General features: G+C 31.6%; 1 protein-coding gene across 2 annotated transcripts in view; it reads left to right on the top strand.

Annotated features, from left to right (window-relative positions):
- Nucleotides 1-5,907, top strand: part of LOC139486112 (dachshund homolog 1-like) — a 51,120-nt gene extending 45,213 nt beyond the window's left edge. For both annotated transcript variants that reach the window (XM_071270822.1, XM_071270823.1), the window contains exons 7-10: nt 1,673-1,756; nt 2,246-2,392; nt 2,926-2,994; nt 3,595-5,907. In XM_071270822.1, the coding sequence (XP_071126923.1) occupies nt 1,673-1,756; nt 2,246-2,392; nt 2,926-2,994; nt 3,595-3,704 (410 nt within the window). In that variant the 3' untranslated portion in view covers nt 3,705-5,907. The remainder of the gene's footprint in view (nt 1-1,672; nt 1,757-2,245; nt 2,393-2,925; nt 2,995-3,594) is intronic.
- Nucleotides 5,908-24,133: the final 18,226 nt, after the last annotated feature.

Genomic DNA, 24,133 nt, shown 5'->3' with positions numbered 1-24,133 from the left:
TACTACTGAATACAGACACAATTCCATTAGCTATAACCCCACATCTGAACATTTTATACCTTTCTTTATGGACCTGAGACAATCAAATCTCCTTGTTTTCTTTCTTTTTATGTTTTTGGAATGACCAGGATTATATCTGACTATTTATCACCAGGAAATAAAATGGACATGTTAAAGGAATTGATTGTCTCTTTCCAAATGAATTCCTGTTTTTAACAGACTGCTATAGATATATATTTGTAATAAACTAAATAAGTTTAACTATGGATAGATAAATGTAAATTAACTCCTGTCTGGCTGCTTTCATGTGACTGTCACACGATGTTCAACTCCTTCTGACATCATTACATACATCTCATCAGAGTATTGAATTATCTCAAAATATGTAATCCAGGGGGTGCCACAAGATGATCTTGCATTCCACCCCCACCCTCATAAGGAGGAAAAATTGGCAGTTCAAAGTATGTTTTTTTTTAATTTTTAATGCATAAAAAATACAAGATCTAACAGTTAAGTCATAGTTCTAATGCTTCGAGTGAATCAATTAATCATGTATATCTATTAAAAAAAATGTTTCATTAAAACAGTTGGCTTGAAAAAAAAGTCACTAGATGAAATGGAAATAAAAACTGAAGGGAAATATTCATTCTAAGACATTTAAAACATATTTCTACCACTAAAAACTGGCTTTAAAACTAGCAATATATAAGCATGAATTATTAGATTTGTAAATAACTAAAACTGAATTCGATGTGATAAAATCGTTTCTCCAAACAAGACTATTCCTCTATTCCTCGTTATCAAAGGGTATGGAAAAAAAACCTGATTTAAATAAATACTGGGATTTGTATATTAAATGTAATGAAGGCCGACACACTGAGCTCCAGACAGGGATATAAATATAAGGATTTGGAAATATAACGACATAACGAGGAAATAATATCCATATTGATGAACCAGTCTTACACAGATTTGTGGAATTTACGATGACATTCCATTTCTAAGATCTCTGCTACAAGTTATGAATTCAACGACTGATTTGAGGATACAAATCATATTTCTTGACACAAGTCATTTCTTGTCTGTCTTAATCTTGATGTATCTATGACAAAGTGGAAAGACAATATTGTCTAGGATCTTTTGATTTTTATTCTGATGTATTTACAATATCAATTTCCTCCGTTTTTGTTTCATGACCAGATATAATTTTTCAAGCATATAAAATAATGTTTTAGTATGATGTTTTGTATGCATGCTATAATTGTTGCAGATGTCATGCAGTACACAGAATATAGGTGTGCTTAATGAATAGATATAGGGTTCTAAATTGTTGGGATTTTTTGTGTTGAAAATGCCTGATATGAATTTTGACATACAAATTGCAATATACTAAATTGCATCATATTTGATTTCAATTTTAGTAATGAATATCAGTTTTCCAGTTCTGTTTTCTCCCTCACACCTTGGACTGTGAGAACACATGTTATACTTATGGTATTACTAATACATGTATAAGTAAATTAGCATTCAACTATTAATTTACATATTCAGTCTAAAAGAACAGAAACAAGGACTGTGACAATATATACACTATCAAAGATGCTTCAGAATTTTTATAAACAGATTTGAAGTTGAGCATAATTTTTAATATTGCTGTTTTTTATTTTTTCAGCTGAGTTGAAAATGGAATTATTAAGAGAGAGAGAAGTAAGAGAAGGAGTAGAGAAACAATTGGATGAAGAGAAGAAATCAAAAGGTACTATATATAAAAAAGAAGATGTGGGATGATTGTCAATGAGACAACTGTCCACAAGAGACCAAAATGACACAGACATTAACAACTACAGGTCACTGTACGGCCTTATACTTTTTTTTAATAAACTGAGTAATTTAAAAATTATTAAAGATCATTTCAAGTTTAAACTTTAAAATGTTTTTTTTTCTTCTTCAAATAATTGTTAAATATATGAAACAGCATGCTCATAGCATAGTGGTGGTTTAGTGGGTATCATTTTATGTATGCTCTCATTTACCACCAGTTTGTGGTGGGGTTTGTGTTGCTCAGTGTTTTTTGTGTTTGTCTCTTAGTTATTTATTGTTTTTTGACATGGAATTGTAACTTTGTTTCAACTTTGGTGTATTTTGCTTCACTTTAAGAATTGTTGCTTAGCATTGATACATTTATAAAGAAACTAAAATAAAGAATTGCAATAGTTTGACAACTTTATGCTTTGTATTTTTTTAGGCATTCTGATACGAAGACTTAAGAAAGAAAGAAGAGCCAGAAAAAGGGTACAAGAAAGATTAGAAAACCCCACAACAACAGAACCAGTAAAAGCAGTCCAAGAAACAGTAGCTAGTCCTCAGTCTGTTAAACATTTTCATGGCAGTGGTAAGTAGTACCTTATATTTGTATATAACTAAATATATCATATACTATAAACTTGGCATTGGTTTGGATTTTTTTTTTAACTTAACTGCCTTATTTGAGAATTTTCTATACAAATAAAATAAAATTTTACATAGATATAGGAAAAGAGAGACAAAAGATACCACAAGGTCATTTTTTTGAATGATTTTAAGATTGTTAGCAATGTGTATAGCAATTAGAATATAAGCAATGTGTAATCTATGTTAAATTGAGAATGAAATGTGTCAAAGAGACAACAACCCGACCATAGAAACAATAAAGACTAGGAAAGAGGGGGAAAAAGATACCAGAGGGACATAAAAACTCTTAAATAAAAAAACCAACTAACAATGCCATGGCTAAAAAAGGGGGAAAAAAAACCGAACAGACAAATAATAGTACAAAGTATAGAAAACAAAAGACAACAATAATTAATGTTTCAGAATACAAATATAAGAAATGTATGAACTATGTTTAAGAACACAAATATAAGAATTGTATACTTTCTGTTTCAGACTCTACAACAGAGAGAGATACAGACAAAGACAGCAGTAATTCTGATTCAGAATCCAAACATGTCACAGGTATTTAGCAATCTTTTTCTTTGTCGATTCGTGCCAAAAAAGTCCCAACCATTATTGTCCTGAATATGTTTGAAACATTTGCCACTGGACATAAAGAAGACATTAATCAATTGGTAATGTGTGTCAATCATTATAACCTATTCCTATTACCTTTAAATTCTTGTTACCTATAAAAGAGAGGGGAATGATACCAAAGGGATAATCAAACTCAAAATTAAAATAAAACTGACAATTCCATGGCAAAAAAAAGTCATAGAAATATCCTGAATTTTTGATAATGCCTTGTTGGATTTATGTTGTTTAAATAATGTCCTTGGCCCTTGGTCATCAAACTTTACTCATTACTCAGGAATACAAAATGTGTGCTCCAAACACTAAGTCCAATAATTGATTGGTTGATACCTGAGTCTGAGTAAGATGATGGTGCTCAAAAGTTTTATGACTGCATGGTCTTGATTTCTACCCCTGTCTCATTGCCTCTATGTTGTTGAAGAATTTAACCACTGTTTTTTGTTTGCCTATATTTTCTTAGAGCATTATCCTGCATTCTAAGTGTTTTACGTAATTATGGTCAGTAAATTATAAATATTTTTATTTCAGAATCACAAGACAGAAGTTCACGACCATTATTTGAGAGTTTCTTGTCTCATGCCGGAAATCCCAACCGCTATCCATACCTTCCAATGGCAAAAAGTACGGAAGTACAGTGACTATTTTATAAACATTGACAATCGGTGCTGAAGATTTTATAAACTCAGTGTAAAATCAAACTTCACAGGGACCGTTGAATTTAGATGTTGTACTGGATATTGACCCCATGTAACAGAAGTATACTCAGTGAGATGTCACAATTTAAGATTGTAAGAGCAAAGGACTCAAGGTTGTGTGAAGACGAAGATTTGTAAACATGTTAATTTAAATTAAGTGTATCTTTTTGTATTCACTAGATGAGATGAATTTTGGGACATTGTAGATTTAACAGACACAACAGTATTTGTATGAAATCTTTTCTAAATGAGCTAGATTAGTCTTTAAATAGCAATACTTATGATCTCAAGCTAGACATTACAAAAGTTTGGGTAATTTACCTATGATTTTATGTTTAGTTACTTTATACCAACTTTGATGGTATTAACTGATAATGTTGAATGATGGAGCTAGAAATTATTTTTAGTGTTTTTGTAGGAAAAAGGGTAGTTCAGGACTCATTTTGATGTTATTAAAATAGATTTAGGAATAATGGGATTTCTTAAACAGAAACCTTTTCCTTGATTTTTAACTGATGCATAATGTAGCAGCTTAATCAAATAATTTATGTAGACCATTATGATACACATTCAGTTCTTGATAAGAACATGAAATGAAAATATCATCAATATATTGTGAAATGATACAGGGGATAAAACAACGACTTGTAATAAGCTTATTCTTAAAACACAGATAATGTTGGTAGTTTTATATATCACAATATTTAGACTTCTTTAGATGTTAGATGATCTTTCTATACAAGTTCCGAGGTTTATTTTCAAATGTTCTTACACTGTATAAATTCTTTGTATTTTCTATACTATTAAAAACCCTTTGTAGAATTTCACTATGACATTCAAGTTTTAGTTTTATGAGATGTCAGTTCACCAAAGATAAGTTCAGAACAATAACACAGTGTCAAATATTTGATCTTAAAATTTAGTTCCACCAAAAAAATGTTTGTTCTTTGATATATGAAAATATGAATTGTTGTTTCAGTTTGTTTTACTGAATTCTGTGAAAATGTGAAAGTGAAAGTAGGATGGTGAAAATGAAAGTAGAATGCTATACATATGGAATTAGGTTGATGTTTTGTACATAAAGAATAATAGTGCAATATACCTTTGTAAGTGGAGAAATGTTTTATGTAATTTTTGTAATTTGTCCCATTTTTAATAGACATTGTGCCATGTTTTAAATATGTAGGTTTAAGTAGCTTTATACTAAGGACAGTGGTCAAGCACTTGACCTTAATGTCTCTTTAAAGGAAGGGGTCTATGTAAATGTATTCTTTGAATAGGTAAATATATTTCCATACATTTTAATGTCCAATTTGATTTTCATTGATGAGAACGTTTTTACTGAAAATTGAAAACAACATCTTTTGTGGATATAATTGTGAACAAAACCAGGCATAATCCTTAATGAGACAAAAAAAATCTTAAAACAAAACTAGGGAAAATATTTTACAAAACAAGAGATACACCTATAAAAACTGATAATTGTCAACAAAAACCATAGATAATTCTTATAAGACCAGTAGTAATTAACCCCTTGAAAATGAATTCAAAATAATTTTTAAAAAGTCATTTTTTTTCCTACATCACCATGCTTTATGGTGTACATCCCTAAAGAAATTTAAATTCCTCAAAAACAGCTGTATTAATGAAAATAAATGCTGAAGTTTTATCTTTTTGAAAAAATGAACATTTGTATTTTATCATTCATTTTCATGAATAACACAACTACTGGATACTGGCACACTTAAAGGATGAAAATAACCTTATATTCATATATAGTACATATCTCCCATATTTATAGAATGTAAGTGTGAAGATATTTTTTTAGAATAGCTTAATTATTCTAAAATCAGGAGAACCTTAATTTTTAAAAGAAGCATTTTTTAGCTGTTGTATGAGAAAGACTCATTTTGTATCATTTTTATTCTGAATTTGTTAAATGTTTGACTTAAATATTTGTCTTGAGTAAAAAGAACAGTTACCTGACAGTTTTATTGTCAAGGCAGACAACTCTCCATGGGAGATAATCTTTGTATTGTGTAAAAGGGAGATCACTCCTTACAAAAAAGTGTGTGTATTTATTTGTAGATAAAATACACATTCCTTATTAATTGTTAAATATATGCCAATAAATTTAAGAAATACATATACTTTTATTATTTATATTAGTGCAGTAAGCTGACATGAAATATTTGTCACTGGACATAAATCAATCTACAATAAGTCAATCCAGAAAAAGGTTTTCATGAAATATGTGTTACTGGTCATTCAACAAGCCATAATATATATCAATCCAGAAGCAGGCTTGTTTGAAATATTTATCACTGGACATTAAGCAACCAACAATAAATTTATCCGATAAGGCTTGCATGAAATAATTGTCGCTGGACATTAAACAAATTACAATTTATCGTTCAAGAATAAGGCTTGCATATTTGACACTGGGCATTAAACATTCAACAATTGGTCAATCCAGAATAAGGCTCGCATGAGAAATTTGTCACTGGACATTTAATTAGCCACACTAGATCATCAGTCCAGAAAAGGCTTGCATGAAATACTTGTCACTGGATATAAAACAACCAACAATAAATCAATCCACAATAAGGCTTGCTTAAAATATTTATCACTGGACATTTAAAAAGCTAGAATGCATCAATCCAGAATAAGGTTTGAATAAAAAAATTGTCACTGGACATTAAAAAAAGCTACAATGTAAGCCAGCGTAAGGTTTGCATGAAATATTTTTCACTGGACATTAAACAATCCACAATATTATTATTCCAGAATAAGGCTTGCATGATAAATTTTTTCATTGGATATTAAACAATACACATTTATGTCAATCAAGAATAAAGCTTGCACTACAATATTTGCAAGTAGAAGTTAAACAAGAAACAACCAATCAATCCAGAACAAGACGTAAATAACATTTATGCCACTGGATGTTAAGCAAGCAGCCACTACTATTTCTATTTGGGTATATATAATGCTAAATTGTATATATTTTCATTGGCATTTCCTGTTTGATACACATATAGAAGAGGGGGAGGACAGGGGGTACCCTTCTCCCTTCTCCCACCCCTCTTCTCCTTTCTCCTACCCCCGTTCTCGTTCTTCCATTAGAATAAAACATCTCCTTTTGAGATATTTTTTCTTGAAATGTTAGATCATTTTTTAAAAGGAGAGATATTTGATTTTTTCTCCTTTCTCCCAGTCTTCCTCTCCTTTCTCATACCCCCTTTCTCCCTTACCCCTGTCCTCCACCTCATAGAAAAGTCTTTCTGTGGGTCTTCCCCTCTATGTGGTCAGAGCTATAGTTGTAGGTAAGGATAAACTAAACTGAATTTCTTGTACCGTTTTCCAGAAAAATGGGCAGCTGAATGCTTTTTGTCCTTTTTGGTTTATAGCTCTTCATCCTTTTAATAAGCTTTGGATTTCACAAATTTTGTCTATGGCATCATTGATTTTCAAATGCACATCTGGTGCTGAAAAAAATGGTATCGTTTATGTTATAAAAAAAAATCATATGCATCATACCTTAAAATGAGCCTAAACAGGACAGCCAAAACTGTGAAGGTCAAATTTATCTTTTAATATTATCGATACTGTATACCATAATAAGATGTGGCATGATTGCCCATGAACATTGACCATACAAAGAAAAAAGATGTGAAGAACCCCAGGCCTTCAGCAATGAACACAACTCTTCTCATATAGTCAGCTGTAAAAGGCCCTGGTATAATCATAACATAAAAACAATTTAAAATTTGAATGATTGTTGTTGTTTACGTAATGTCCAGTGTCAAATGTTTCATGCAATTCAGGACAAGAAAAATAAATTACAGGTAGGGCCTGTCATAAGTGTTGACCAGGATGACGGCCGGGCAATTAAACTGCCACTCAGGCATTTAGCCAGGCAACAGGCCGCCCTAGGACCCGACCTCTTAGTTGTTGAAAGTGTTAACATGTGGAGAGTGTATAGCAATCGCTACTTGGCAAAATTTGGCAAGAGTTTTAACTGCCGGTCGGACGAAGACGATCACATTTGTCTTCCCCAGTAACTCTTGTGGTCTAAAAGAGAAAACTAATGGACTGACTTATATCATGGAAGTAATATTTAAATTTTACTTCCATGTTTATATACAAATAATAAAAGAACAACAGTCAACGACACACACTGCATTTTAGGCTCTGCATGGGCTTTGGAGGTGTACAGAAAGAATGTGTTCTAAAAAAAAACCCACCAAGGATCGGCTTATTGAGTTATGTAGTGATAGTTATGCAGTTGAAGCTTTAGATTTTTGTAATTATTATAATGCCTTGTAATTTGCAAGTGTAAACTATCATAAAAGAAAAAAAAGATTATTTGTTTTTATCGAAAACTGGAAATATATGCCAAAATTTAAAAGCCTTTGATAATTATTCAGTTCATTATTTTGATGAATTACTGAATTAATATTATTTTTAAAATAGGCTTTGAATTTTATTAATCTAGTTTCAAATATATAAATACAATAAAACGTAGTTAGGGGAAGTGATGATATGTCATTTACAACTAATTTACAAACAACGAATTGCGTTGTTAACATCTTGGTACACAATATAGTTCCTACCTGTTTTACCTAAATTGGTTATATCATTCAAATCATTTAAAGCTTTCTGATAATTACAAGTCAAAATAACATGGCAGAAATGGCTGCACAAGGCTTGGTGAGTGTTATAGCTGGTGAAATAAAAATAAAAAAGATTTAGGAATATCGGAGACACCTTTGCTGTACATGACATTTCCAAAACAGCAAACAACTTGCGTAAATACCGTAAGAGAAACGACGTTCATATTCATTTTGTTACAAAGTTATTTCTGAATAAGGGCACCAGTAGCAAACCGGTGTTCAAAAGTCATAAATTGATTGGAAAAACAAATCCGGGTTACAAACTTAAACCGTCGAAACACATCAACTGTAAGAGGGAAACAAAGGAACAACAGGAAAACTGAAGTGCAACAAAAAACAAAAATCAACATACATATAAACGAACTGTTTGTTTAAAAAAACTGCCAAGTTTCTGTCTGGGCACAGACATTTTAAGAAAAAGTTGTGGGTTGAACCTGGTTTAATAGCTAGCCGAACATCCCGCTTTATTATAATGTTAAAAAATATCGATAGAATGACAACACTACGTGACAGCTAGAAATACAACACAAACACACGCAAGAACATTCATCACAGAGAAACGTACAAACAAATGATATGATAGTCGACCAAATATGCAAACCACAGAACAAAAAGGAACATATTCCGTCAACGACAAACACCACAGGATATCAAACACAGTGACGCGCTAACGAAAACTAACATGCAATCTCGAACTTATTACAACTATTTTCACAATACTCGTCCAAACAATTTTAGTAGACTCTCCAAATTGTCGTTGTGGTGATGTAGAAACAAATACTCACTTTCTGTTATCTTGTCCTATATACATTAATTTAAGACATGAACTATTAGATTCTATTTCAGTTCTTCCTGTCCAAGTAAACACAAAAACTTTGCTTTTTGGATCAACGGTACTCTCAGATGAGCAAAATAGTATTTTATTCAGTTTGGTGCAAAAATATATTATTAAAAGTAAACGTTTTAACCCTTGATGTTAATGCCTCATCACTCAATAGGAACCCAAGCATTTCACACTGTATAAATTACAATTATTCACGTTTATTTATTATTATTTTTATTTTATTTTTCTCATGATTTTTTTTTTTCTTCTTCCTTTTTCACCTTTTTCATATTCATATATTTATTACAGAGCATGCCAGTATTTATATTTATGTATTGTTCAATAAGTGTATTATGTCTGTAAAGGGAGACAGATTTGTAAAAGCAAATTGCTTGTTTCTGAATCCTTAATATTATTTCATTGTATAATATGTTTAATTTTGATTTATCTGAATAAATATTGTTTAAACTAAACAATTTTCATGACAATGATGTTATGGAAAGGCAATGCTTTAATTATTCGGACAACAAACGATAAGACATGATATTATCCAACCAAAACCATAACAGAAACATAAAAAAATGTATGTTGAATGTACAAAATACCGATGCAAATTCACTCTCGGTATAACAGTCATATTCGGTACTTAGCAGACAGACGACATGGATGTTTAACAACAATCTAAGACGTGGTAAAAATGTCATTCGTTAGTTTAGTAGACATTAAAACTATCACCTTTCACTTGAAAATATAATTCTCCAAATCCGCTTTAGGTAATGAGATAAAATTACAATTTTGTTCCGTCGATTTATAGAAAGCAAACTAAAATTTTCCAATTCTAATATTTTGAGAATATATCTACATTGGTGACAAAATCTACAAAATATCTTTAATTCTACTGCATCCTGTTACATCTGGCAAACAAATCCAATTAAATGTTTATAAATAAGTCTTTTGTACTTCTGAAGCATGTTTCTTGTTCTCTTCAAAAGATATAACTGATTTTTGATCCTCGTTTATTATATAAATGTTAAACGTTGAAACATATCTTCCAATTAGCATACAAAACTAACAACACATGCCCAGGGTCGGTTTGGTGCGACTCCATCTCTGTTTGGACCACCTAAACTGACCTCGTTTTGGATGATTTCAAAAGTGACAATTTCAAATATTTCTAACACCAGAACTGTATAATAAAACACAAATGTAAAAAAATTGTGGAAAATAAATCACTGTATAGTTCGGCCACGTGTATTAACTTTACTGGCACACAACAGGGGATTATTAACGGCCACACGTCCGCTGTGCCACGGTTTGTTGAGATGAAGTGCATTTCTAGTTATGTTTTCGCTCGTAAAATTATTCATCATTTTAATGACAAAAGTAAGAAACGATCCTTGAAAGAAAAGTATGCTTTATCTGACGAGAGTTGTTTTGTAGTATCTTCATTTAGATGATACATTGAATATAATAGTGCCAGTAATAAGTTCTTTCCCAGATAACTTTGTTACAAAACCAACTCCCTCGTCCGACCATCGCAACTCCATCGAAGTTGAATATCACTTGTACGTTGTACTGCTTTCGTCGTTCTTTGACATCCGTCGTGGTCCTTTAACTACTGAAACCAACAATTCGAGAAGATAAACTACAATAAAAAACCGCTATATTTTAAAAATAATATCAACAAGTGTTTAAACGCAGTAGCCAAAATCCTCGAAGGTCAAATTCTCTCACTCTAATTAAAATATAGATATATCTGATTTTGTTGTATCCTGTGTGTAAGCGAGTAGCGATTGGTCTTAATTTTAGTGAGATTGAATTTAGATATAAGAAGATTTGGTAAGAGTGCAGATGAGACAACTCTCCATCCAAGTCATAATTTATAAAAGTAAACCATTATAGGTCAAAGTACGGTCTTCAACATGGAGTATTGGGTCACACCGAACAGCAAACTATAAAGGGCTACCAAAATAACATGTAAACCCATTCAAACAGGAAAACCAATGGTATAATAAAAAAAAAGCAAGAGAAACAAGAAACACTTATAAACCACATTAACAAAATTGAAATGTCAACAACTGAATGTCAGGTTCCTGACTAAGGACAAATGCAAACAATTGCAGCGGGTTTAAACGTTTCAATAGATACCAACCTTCACCCTTGCCTGAAACACTTTCTTGTAGTGCATATGCTGTAACCCGGTTGTTCAATTTCAGTTACATAACTTATAAACTGAAAATCAAGTAACAATAAAAAAAAAAAAAAAAGCACGAAAGAACTGGTTGATAAGCTTATAAAAATAGGGTACCGATAGTCTACGGTTCCAGCAGTAGACTGCTCAATACATGCGAACCTTTCTTGAAATGCTGCTAATTACATCATTTAGCGGTACCACATGCATCTTTAGACAAACAATGGGTCTTCAGTGATGCTGAAATAAAATAATTCTTCTGCACCTAAAGAATATGTCGGAGAGCTTATAAAACAAAGTAAAAGACTAAGATTAAATCCGAAATCGAACCTTCACTATACAAAGCAGTATCAAATAAAAGACTTAATGATCAGGTATGTTTATTTATTATAAATTTGTTTCCTGATATCAACACAGCTACAGTAACCCGTCACTTTTCATGTTTTACAAATAGATTATTAGACTGACACTAATCACGTTATAACTGATGTCTATTTTTTAACATCATTTCACCAAAAATATGCACTTGCTGTCTCCGATTAATAATTTAATCATTTCATCTGCTGTATAGAACTGTTGAACAACTAAGATACATGTCATGTATAGATATGCATCTCTTTATGATATTCCCTCTATTGCGATAATTATCGGAATATATGTTGTAACTTGTATGTGAAACAGGATATGGTTACCCTTTTGGAGTACCATGATTTAACTTCCGGTATAAAAAGGGGCTCGTTTTGTCCAGAACTTATCGTACATGTACCCAAGCGATCTTTAACGCTAGCCAAGTAAATATCTTGCAAATAATTATATGGAGACTAATTGCTCTCATGCACATTAATTTAATGCAAAAATCATCATATTTATTTTTAGGCCATACATGAAGATTGCGTATACCAAAGTTTCCAGATAAAAAAAAGTGCCGTGAGATAACAATATATATATTGATTATATATTAGACCGTCTAAGGAGACAACCTTGCCTGAAAGCCTTCAACAATTAGCATAACGATACCGTGTTGTTTTAAATCCTTCGTGCATGACCAAAGAAGAAACAATTACATAAAGAGAAAACAAGTGGCTTGATAAATGCTAAAGCAATAAGCCAAACTGCGACATTTCGCAGACGGCAAACAACAATAACTGAATATCAAGCTCCTGACTTCAGACAGATGCTTAAAGAATACGACAGATTTTTTTTCCAGCTCTCAATTTCCTCTGGGAAAGTGATGTATCAGCAAAATACAAGAACGAACTGTGAAAATCATTGAAAGGACACGATTCACCAGAACATATCAAAGAGTACTCGAGGTAAATGAAAGCTAACTTAAAAGTCCCATAAAACTAATACACAAAGCATGTTTCCGAGATCAAATTAGCAATCAGTACACATCCAACGGATTTGGTGTAAACACGTAATTTACAATCTGAGACAAACCAAAACATGAAAGAATGCTGGCTTTTTTCTTTCTTTACACATCTTCATGGTTGCACAGTGGAGTATTATATATACGTGTTCCAATACTACACATATTATCATTGCTACAATAGAAATAAAACATTATACTTGAACCAATATTTTCACAAGTTAATTATCGCTGTTAACAGTTCTGCATGTTATGAATAGTACCATGAACATATGATATAATACTTGTACCAATATTTCCACATGTTAATTTAAACTGTTAACATTTCTACATGTTAAATGATCATGTTATCAATATAATGATGAAATTTAATATATTTGTACCAATACTTCCACATGTTTATAATTAACACTGTTAACATTGGGGCTCGTGTTGCTTAGGCTTTAGTTTTCTATGTTGTGTCATGTGTACTATTGTGTGTCTGTTTGTCTTTTTCATTTTTAGCCATGGCGTTGTGAGTTTATTTTCGATTTATGAGTTTGACTGTCCCTCTTTTCTACATGTTATCAATAGTATCGTGAAATTTAATATGATATTTGTACCAATACTTCCACATGTTAATTAACACTGTTACCATTTCTAAATGTTATCATAAAATTTAGTATAATATATGTTAGAAATAATTCTAACGATCAAATCCTCTTTGTTTGAAAAACATTAAAAAAAACTGTTGATGTATCTTTTCTTTTCTTATCAGGACAAAAATGTTCACATATAAAAACAACCGCGGTTTACAGTTAAAAACAGTAGCTTATGCGTCTACAGGATTTGTTCTATCACTATATGATTAAATCTGTATTTGACAGTAAACAAATTTATTGATAAAATATCTAAATAAGTAGGCCTGAAATTTAAAGTGGTTCATTTAAATTTAAAATTGTTTATGGGTAGGAGGGACTTCTTTATTCATTTAGGAAAAATATTAAATTGTTAAGAAAATAACATAAAACCTCTATACCGACAAATTTACAGCTTGTGTAAATATACGGTGTGTTGTATGCTATATATCTTAATTTTAATTACAGAAATGTTTTTGCCAGCTGTTGAAGATCTGATCTGATTTATTGAAATCGACTCTATATACCCCAGGTACAACAATACCAAGGTTTATACAGTAATCTCTAATCTTCATGATTATATTACAATGTTTCCATGATATTTAGTGGTCCCCAATTGAGTTATTTATAAATCGATCAGGTTAAAGAGTGAAATAAACTGTGGAACCTAGGCCGACTAGTCCTACGCAGGAGCAAATTTAGAGTCTTTAATGGCTGAAAACTGTTATGCAACCAAACAATGTTGTCACAGAAATCAGAAGACGGTAAAATGAGTTTCCCAATTCTTAAATATTCAGACAAATCACTGAGAGACAGATATGTCTACAAAAAACCTTTTTCTGTCGACTGCAAACATGAAGTCCGGTTTCTTTTCTAGATCACGAGTCCAAAAGAACAACTAATGTTTTACACTAGTAATTTTGGGGCCCTTTATAGCTTGTTGTTCGGTGTGAGCCAAGGCTCCGTGTTGAAGGCCGTACTTTAACCTATAATGGTTTACTTTTTAAATTGTTATTTGTATGGAGAGTTGTCTCATTGGCACTCACACCACATCTTCCTATATCTACTAACTAATGATACCATTGGTGTATTCTTACATTAAAACAGTGTATCAAAAATTATACACATGTCTGTTCCGAAGGTATGTAGAAAAAAAAGAACTAGGGAAATTTAAACAATACCAGAACTCAGATGTTAAATTCACCAATAACAAAAACAACGACACAGAACACTAAAGAAAATACTGGAACATACATAACGAGAGACCTCATGTTATAAGAATGAATGGCATGAAGTGTTCTGTAAGGCTGCTTATTAATTTTTTCCAAAAGCAATACCCAAAAAGGTGTCATTGTCCTCTGGTTACTATATTTGTATCTGAATGTATCCTTGCAATAGCTGTTTGAGAACATTAATTAAGGTTTTGAACATAGGAGTAACCGGAGACGGCAGTCGACATTGACGTTCGGCGATTATTGATTAACCAAATAAAGACAGGGTGCAAGATATTCAACAAATCTCAGAATAAAAGATAGATTTGAATTGTAAAGTATGGTATCATACTTCAAGGTAACGACCACTTGGCACACCGTTGACTAAGGTAGATATCACGTGTTACATCTGTCTGAGAGATACCATCAGTAACAACATAGGATGCTAAAAACATATTAAAATGGAAATTAAAATTTATATTTTTGAATATTAAATTTCAATTGACAATTGGCATCATATTAAAGAAAATTATAATTTTTACGATTGCTCATCTGCATTTCATATGAAATTCTACAAATACAATCTGAGTTAATATGATTATATCTCTGAGATATCTCATTTCATTACGACCTTTTTACATTTAGATTTATTGCTCGTTACATAAGTTATTTTGCTGATTTTTTATTGTGATAATATTTCAATAATTATTACATTTTAAGCATATAAATTGTCCATATGAGGATTATGTTTCATAGGATCACATATTTAAAAACATAAATATGCGATTTTGCCAGATAAAATAATAAGTGGCATCATATTTTACATAAATTTCCTCTTTTTGTTCATTTAGAAACTCATATATTTTTCTTTCTGATGTGGTAGGACTTGATCACCCCTTGGGTGACTCAACAGGTGGTCTTGATCTTTGAAAGTTTGAAAGTATATATACAGTACATGTATATATGGTACACAAAGGGGATGGGAGACTTTTTAAGATCTGTAGAAGTAAAATTATACCGTATTCGTATCCTCAGCGCTTTATTCAAAATATGCAGCAAAATCAAACCGAAACAAACTCTGGAATAACAGAACATCCAAACCCACAGAAGGGCTGCTTCACTAAAGAGACAAAGGAGTAGGTCCGGTAAGGGCCGATTTTGGCCTCAAATTTCAGGTTCATCTAACGAAAGTTTTTGGACACTTTTTAAACACTTAAGTGTCTCTTTCAATTGATTCGATTAGTTTATGTGAAAGAGTTTAACTGATTTAGTCATTAAAAACTCTCTGATTCAAGCTTAAATATGAAAAATCTATCAAATATGCCAAAAAACGTCACTTTTCAGATGGTTTTTGTCAAAATGAATGTGGCCGCATCCGTGTTCATCATCAACCTTTATATATGTTTTGTATTATCATCAAATACAACTTATATTTCAATATTATGAATGAACACGAATGCGGTCACTTTCATTTTACACGGAAACCGTCTAGATATTGACCAAAATGCTAAAATTTTGAAGATTTCAGTAATTTAGCATGACTTAATGATGCTAGAACGCGATATTTGTGCATTGTATCGTCAAGAACAGCTCATATTTATGTAGCAGAAGCATTTTACTTTCCAAAATATAGCTTATAGATTACATTTTCACAATTTTCTAAAACTGCTATATTTTGGGGCCAAAAAGGGGTCTTAGTGAACCTACTCCTTTCAATTTTTCTTAATTCATAGATATAACTAACAATTTTTAAAGTCTCAAATATTAGTTGGTCAATTTTGAATCTATAGGTGCAATATAGTTTTTCGTAATTATTATATAATTCGAGGACACTTTATAATATTGTGTTATCTAAATATTAGTTGTTCAATTTTGAATCTATAGGTGCAATATATTTTTTCGTAATTATTATATAATTCGAGGACACTTTATAATATTGTGTTATCTTAAATCAAGAAAGATATTTTACAAATCAGTTAAATTTGAGGAATCGACATGATTTATTCTATAATATGATAATTGTGAGAAGGATGCCAGTGAAATTAACAATTTTTTTCAACCGTTTTATTGTTAGTGAATTAAAGTAATGGAAATTAGAATCGTTCTACCCGCAATAAACCCTTGTACAGTAACGATTTGCAATAGGCCACCTAAGACACATCAAAGTTAACTTATCGGAAATTCAGATGCTTGAAATCCCGGCAACTTTATTTATTTGTTGATGTACAATTTGAGATGCAATAAAATCAGTGAGAAAGAGAGCTAATGTTCTGATTTTTACTTGTTTCCTTTTAATTTCTCTCAGTCATAACTCGAACAATTTCTCAATCAAACATTTAAAGTGGAATAAATAAAACGAATATGGTGTTATTTAATTGAATTTTATTATTGAGACGTCATCGCTTCTTTCTTTTCTTATCAGTTTTCTACCTTTTATTTCCTTTCGACAAATACAACGGGAAATTTATATGCTGAATGTGACATGTGATTTGGTAGAAACATACCATATATCGCAATCTACACACAATTAAATACAAATAATTTTGATAATTTTCCAATCGTTATTAATTGTGGGAATTTTATGAGCTTTTGAAATGACTGTTGAACATCAGCGCTTCAGTATCTTTGTGTTTGTAAAATTTCTTTGATCGAATTTTCCTATAGCATTAGGATGATTAAAAAATGACTGCTTCTAAATATCTCTAATGTGTCTCAAAACTTGAATGAATAGGTGAAATGCCCCCCCCCCCCCCCCCCCCCCCCCAAAAGAAGAAGAAAGCAAAACAAAACAAACAATCAATACAAGTATTTTTTTCTCAAACAACTTTCTCAATACATTCTGTATGTGCCTGTCTCAAGTAAGAAGCCTGTAATTCAGACTATATATATGCGGTATGGGTTTTCCTCATTGTTGAAGGCCATACGGTGGCCTATAGTTGTTAACTTCTGTGTCATTTGGTCTCTTGTGGAGAGTTGTCTTCCTTTTATGTCACCCGATCGACAATGTCGGATGACATATTTCTATTCCTCTGTTTCTTTTTCCGTATTATTATTTTTCTTCCACCTAATTTTGTCCACCCGCTATCTCAGAGCCTAAAGTACCAATCCGAATGATGGTTCACTATAACAAGGAACCCAGACTTTCCAGTTGCAGTGCAACTTTGGAACTAAAAAATGGCTGCCATCACCATGGAAACTGGAAAATGGTGAAAAAATTTAATTTTGGAGTATGCTAAATTATTTGAGAATGCTTAGGCATAAAATCTTTAGAATTTAATACAATGTAGGTGCCCACTATATACCGGTTTGTTATGATTTTGGCAATCATTGGAACTGCTATGTTGCCATGGATACCACACTAAAAATTTCAAAAATATGGAAATGCTCCAAATTTTATAAAGTTCACAGTAACGATGAGCAACATTGGTAGATGTGGAATTTGGCGTTGGAATTTCGAAAATGTCTGCCGTTACCATGGAAACAATGCAAAACAGGTCAAAATGGTCCAAAAACCTTAAAGTGGCATTTACTTTCTTAAAATGGTAGGTCAAATTGATCGGAACTTTGATGGTATGGTCCCTCCCATGTCCCAATGTGGTATATGCCATTAAATTTTGGGAATGGTCTCTGTTACCATAGGAACCATCACAAATGTCAAAAATTTCAAAATGCTCCAAAATTGATGAAACTTAATATGATTGTAGACTGGCAAGTTTGGATGAGACTTTTGAAGATGAAATTTCCAAAATGACCACCGTTGCCATGGAAACTGCAAAAAAGTCAAATATTTACGAAATGCTCCAAAACTAATGATTTTTAATAGTATTGTAAACTGGCATGTATAGATGAGACTTTTGACTTTGAAACTTTCAAAATGGCTGCCGTTGCCATGGAAACAGCAAAAATGTCATGTTTTTAAAAATGATCTAAATGTACTGAAAATTTACAGAAAAATGAATAGCCATGCAAATATGTGCATTCACTGTTAAAAGTTTTTGAAATGGCTGCCGCCTAGTGGCAATGGGGGAAAGGGTGACATCCTTTTATATTTTATAGTTTATATTTACTTTTTATCTCGACATGTGGACCAACATAAAGTACATAGAACATTTAAAAAAAATCATTACGCGAAGAAAGTTTCATCCTCAGTTAACATAAAGAGATAACAAAACACACAAGTACTAACGAAACGAGAGCAATCAAAGCCAACTGAACTTGCTATTGTGAATTCATCCCGTCCTACAATCTATTATCGAAAACGTTAACTCAGATTTTACAGAGCAGCGTCATAAGTCTATCAAATAAAAATTATAAATTTAATGAACAATTTCTAGACTTGTTAGCTTTATATATATATAAATGATAAAGCCACAGACAGTTGCGTTCGTATGAAATCCGATCGTTTTATCGTCACCTGGTATCAACTTCATTCAAGTTGCCTATGATGCTTCCTTGTTTGCTTTTGATACAGGTAGGAACGAGACATTTACACCCATTTTACATGCCTACACAAACTGACAAAAAAAACAAAAAAAACATTACATAGAAATCTAAAGACGAATCCTACCAAAATCAGGGGATGATCTCGGTATTTCTTAAGGGCAAGTGGATCCTGCTCCACGTGTCGTATCTGTCGTGTTGCTCATGGAGGTACAAACCCGCTGATAAGTTTAATTGGAAGGTCACATTCGAAAAAAAATAGGACGTGTAATCGCAATGGTTTATAATAGATAGGCCTAATTAACAGCAATAACGACTCTTATATCTAACGTAACAAAAAAGGCAAGCTCAACATTGGGATTCCTGAGAAGTAATTTGAGAAACTGCCAACAGCAATGAAAGAGGAAACAAGCAATAGTAGTGAACAAAAACATCAAGATGTTTCGGCACCGCAGTAAAATGTCTCTGATTATTTGTATGAGAAATTAATGATACATATTTCTTCAATCAAATGAAGTATGACCAGATAGGATCTGGAATTAGCGTCTTAATTCAATCATTGTTTTCTGGTTTTGTTTTAGATCGGGTGAAGGAGTACATCTTCGACAGTTTGACTGACAGAAATCATTAATTATTGTGTCAAACACAGATTTTATATTAACACTAGTATCAATTATTACCAATTGTACAAAACAGAGCAGTATAATATGGATATAATTTTTACTTTCATTATAAAAGATTTTTTCTATCTCAATGGGTGGCAGACCAAGTTTTAATATATTACGTAGAGATTTGTTTATATAAAAGACGTGTTGCTTGAATAATTCCTCCAATTTTTTTTTATTAATTATGCCAGTTGCTTTAGATTTTGTAGTAATTTTCTAATCAACCCGGAAAACATTCAAGTCTTGGAGACGGCTTCGGTTTGGAAGGTGCAAAAATATGAATGAGATTTGTAAGAAAGATCGAAGAAAGTTAAGATTTTAAGCATTTTCTGGTAGTCTTTTTGGAGTGCTAATTTCAACTGTGGCCGCTCCGCAATTACATATCTTTGCATTTTCGAAATTGGATTATTTTACATTTAGTGGCATATAAATTACGGAAAATGTCAATCTTGTCACAGCCATCTAACTTTGTGTATGTTGTGTGTTAGTGTGAGAGTGTGCGCTCTATGATTGAAATGCAACGGTACTGGTATATTTAATAAAACCACATTTCGTTAAGCATTAAAATTAATCCTTTTGTTTACGGATGCCATTTCACGGTGAAATCAGTGCGTAACTCCTATGGTATGTCTGTAAATCTATGGACACTTGAACTGTAACCTTTTTTATTGTTTGTCCTCATTATTCAGTTATACCAATAACTTTAATGGTAATAAAAAAGTTTCTAATTTCCTCCGTGTCTTTTTCACTTCAAAGGCTGGCTATCAATAGAGATAGGTATTTCTTCAAGGCCTGAGAACAATAAAAACAATTGCTGCTTTTTTCTTTCAAAATTACTGTTTGATGTTACTATTTGATACCAAATGGTAGAAATAATTACAAAAGTTTGTCATATTTATCTTTAACTGAAATTATCTTAAGATATTATATTTAAATAAATCAATCTGTTACTAGATAAATTCTATAAAATCCGTCACTGGACAATGTGTTTTATGATTACAGGATCAAAGGTCAATCTCACCTCCGAGATAAAACAGATCAAAATTCAGCCCAAACAAACAAACAATTTCAATTGGAAAGCAAACGAATATAGTAAAGCAAGTCTATTTATGAATAAATAATTGTTAAGAATGATATATTTTTATTCGTTTGGGAGTAAGTTATTTTTCTTCACATCATGATTGCCATGTATATGTTATGCAGGAGATACCGACCATTCACCTTTTGTGGGGTGAAAGTTTGATCCTAAGTTGATTTGAAAATTTTCAGAAGGAAAGTGAAAAAAAAAGTCTGTTTCCATTGCAATTAAATTAGAGGTGGAAATTCAACTTTAAGTTTTAAAAAAAATGTTCATGTACGTTTAATGTCAATGTGATGTGAAAAAAACCCATAATTAAGCGCCCAAAAAGACAAATGACCGATCGGTTCCATATTCCGATGATTTTAAATGCTACATTTTATACAACACTGCAGCATATATCATACTACTATATGGTTTTAAATAACCATTTCGTACCTCTTCTGACAAATCTTTTGTAATTTCTGTCGTTTGGTTGCTGTCTCATTGAACATGGGACCAGACATACCGCACATCTCATTTATTTGAACATTGATGAAATTTAACCCGACATCCTTTCTATTGTCTTACACCCAGAAGATAAACTACATCATAAAAAGTTGAAATAAGTACAAAAAACTTCATAATAAAATAAAACCATTCACGAAATAATTTATTGTATTCTGTACATCATATTTTGTCTCATGCAAAAACAATTAAACAACAGTTCTTTTTCCGGTTTTAATGAAATTATCATCTATTCCTCGTTTTGGATAATTGACATCGAGGTTTATGAAGAAAGTACCCCATTGGTTCACGACTAAAACACTTGTTACTGGGGAGATTCATCATAACAGACTATGACGAATATGCATCGTATAAATTAAATATGACAAACAACTTCCTTATGCAATGGTTTTATGTTATTTCCGTTCAAATGTGTCTTTTTCACTGTCTATGTTTTATTTCTTCTCCTGCGAGGTTTATGACATATGCGTGTAACAATAGTTATAAATGAGATCACCATTAATGTTTTTAACAAGTGCACTCAGCAGGGGTAAATCTAATGCATTTAAATTCAGATGGTGCCACACCTAGTTTTTTCAAATGTTATCAATTAGTCCCCATTTTTAACTTTTTGAAGAAAAATGGGCACCGACCATTCATCTTTTGCAAGGAGGTGAGAATGCCGCCTGTACTTGTAATAAATAGACTGATTCAGACTACGTTATTCTAAGTTTATTTGGAAAAATGCAAATTGGAGGCAGAAAAAAAGCTTGTTTCTATATTCTAAATTAGTTTGAAAAACAACATCGTCCGATTTAAAAAAAAAAAAAAAAAAAAAAGTAATCTTGTTCTTGTCTGTTTTAAAAGTTGATCAAATGACTTAATCCCAGTAGAACCCAGGCTTGTCTCCCCTTGAATGTTGTGGTAAAACTTTATACGTAATATAGTACATGTCATTGGATTTCCTATCGCCAAACTAAAGCTTACAATGAAACGTTGAATATTTCGTCTGTTTATTGTTTTATTTATGTTCAGTGTTTGCTAGAGTTTAAAAAAAATGTATTCAGTTATATTAATTTGTTTAATTAGTCTGATCCAGTAAAAATAGGTTAAATATAATGTTTATGTTACAGACCATACGAGTATTTGGACCGTACGCGTACGGTCCGGACCGTATACGTATACTAGTACGGTCGGACCATACGCGTACGGTCGGACCCGACCGTATGAGTATACGCGTACGGTCCAGCTGACCATACATGTTTTGGGATCATATGGGTTAAATTCAAACAAACATTTATCAAAATCTTTATTTTTCGTTATACAAATGGTTATAATTACAGTTAGATGGATAAAGTGAAGAAGCGAACAATTGAAATTAAATATTTGTTTATCCGATAATTCTATTTTGTTACTCAAGGTGACACTGGTTTCCACAAAGAACGTCATATTTTTTTTTACATTAACATGTTTTTTTCATGCATGTTCCTTTGCATATGCATTTTTTTGTAAAGTTCCTAAATATTCTAAAACTATTGTTCTCCCACTCTATGTTTACTTCCGATAACTTCAATTTCAATTACTGACATGCTAAATACAGGAGATTAACAGATTAAATAAGAGTGATTTTTTTAAATAGTTATAATATGAAGAGTTTTTATTTCAATTACTATTGAACTTTTTATATTAATTTTAGATATAAGTTATGTTGATATACATTTGTATCTAATAAACTTGACCAACTTCTTAATATTAGTCAGACCGTACGCGTACGGTCCGACCGTATGCGTATTTTGAAAAAGTATGCATACGGCCCAGACCGTACGCGTACGGTCCAAATACTCATACGGTCTGGAACATTTACACAAAACACTGACAAATTTAAAATGACTCTCCACATGTCTTTTAAAAATACAGACTTCCATCAGAAATATCACACGACAAAGTGATCATTCGGGTATGCAGGTTCAATTGTGTGCAAGCTACCGTTATTATTACAGTTAAAAATATAGATAAACTGGATAGAAAAAAATAAAAGAGTGAGCAATTTTATGTTTTGTTATTTGTATGTTTTATATGATGTATTTTTATTAGATACACCCACGTATTTTATTTGCTCCACAATATCATGATGAAAAAAATTATAGATTTTTTTTTAAAATAATTTAGAAGGATTTCGTTTGATGTAATTTGGCATTATTTCATGGTGAAGCATTCATTACAGAACATTCAATTCTTCTAAATATATACAGAAATTTCTCTCCCTCTGGAATACTGCATCATATAATTAAATGGTTTTACAAAGACAATACAGATTGCTTAGTATGAAGAATATAATGAATTTCATCTAAAAAAAAATTTGTTTTATTAATGGTATACACTGAAGACAACCGATGTCTAATATGAATTGACTTTGTGTTCTAGATATCTATTAAACCAGACAAAAAAAAGCTCTCTCAACCAGTTGATCATTGTAATAAAACGATGTAATATAAGTACATCTTCTTTGTTTTATCAGGTATAATAAGTTTAACAACCACTGGATTGATCAGTCTATTGCAGGTGGACGTTTGCTTACATGAAATACTTTTAATATGGCTTTTTTTCTGTAAATGAACTGTTAACATGGTTTCTAAAATGTTGAATTATTCGAAACACTTAGGGTATTCTTAAACAGGCATAGCTTATCCTAGATGTTTGCGTATTTTTAGTTTTTATACTCTCCATGCATTTTCGTATTTAATTATACCTCCCAACTGATTTGATTCGAGCAACGCTGACGAGTCTTGTTTAGTAGAAATAAGAATAGCCCGTCT

This window comes from Mytilus edulis, chromosome 8, assembly GCF_963676685.1.
Source record: "Mytilus edulis chromosome 8, xbMytEdul2.2, whole genome shotgun sequence".
In the NCBI taxonomy this organism is placed as follows: Eukaryota; Metazoa; Mollusca; class Bivalvia; order Mytilida; family Mytilidae; genus Mytilus; species Mytilus edulis.
The sequence above is the reverse complement of the archived record's forward strand: the minus strand, read 5'-3'. Positions and strand labels throughout refer to the sequence as shown.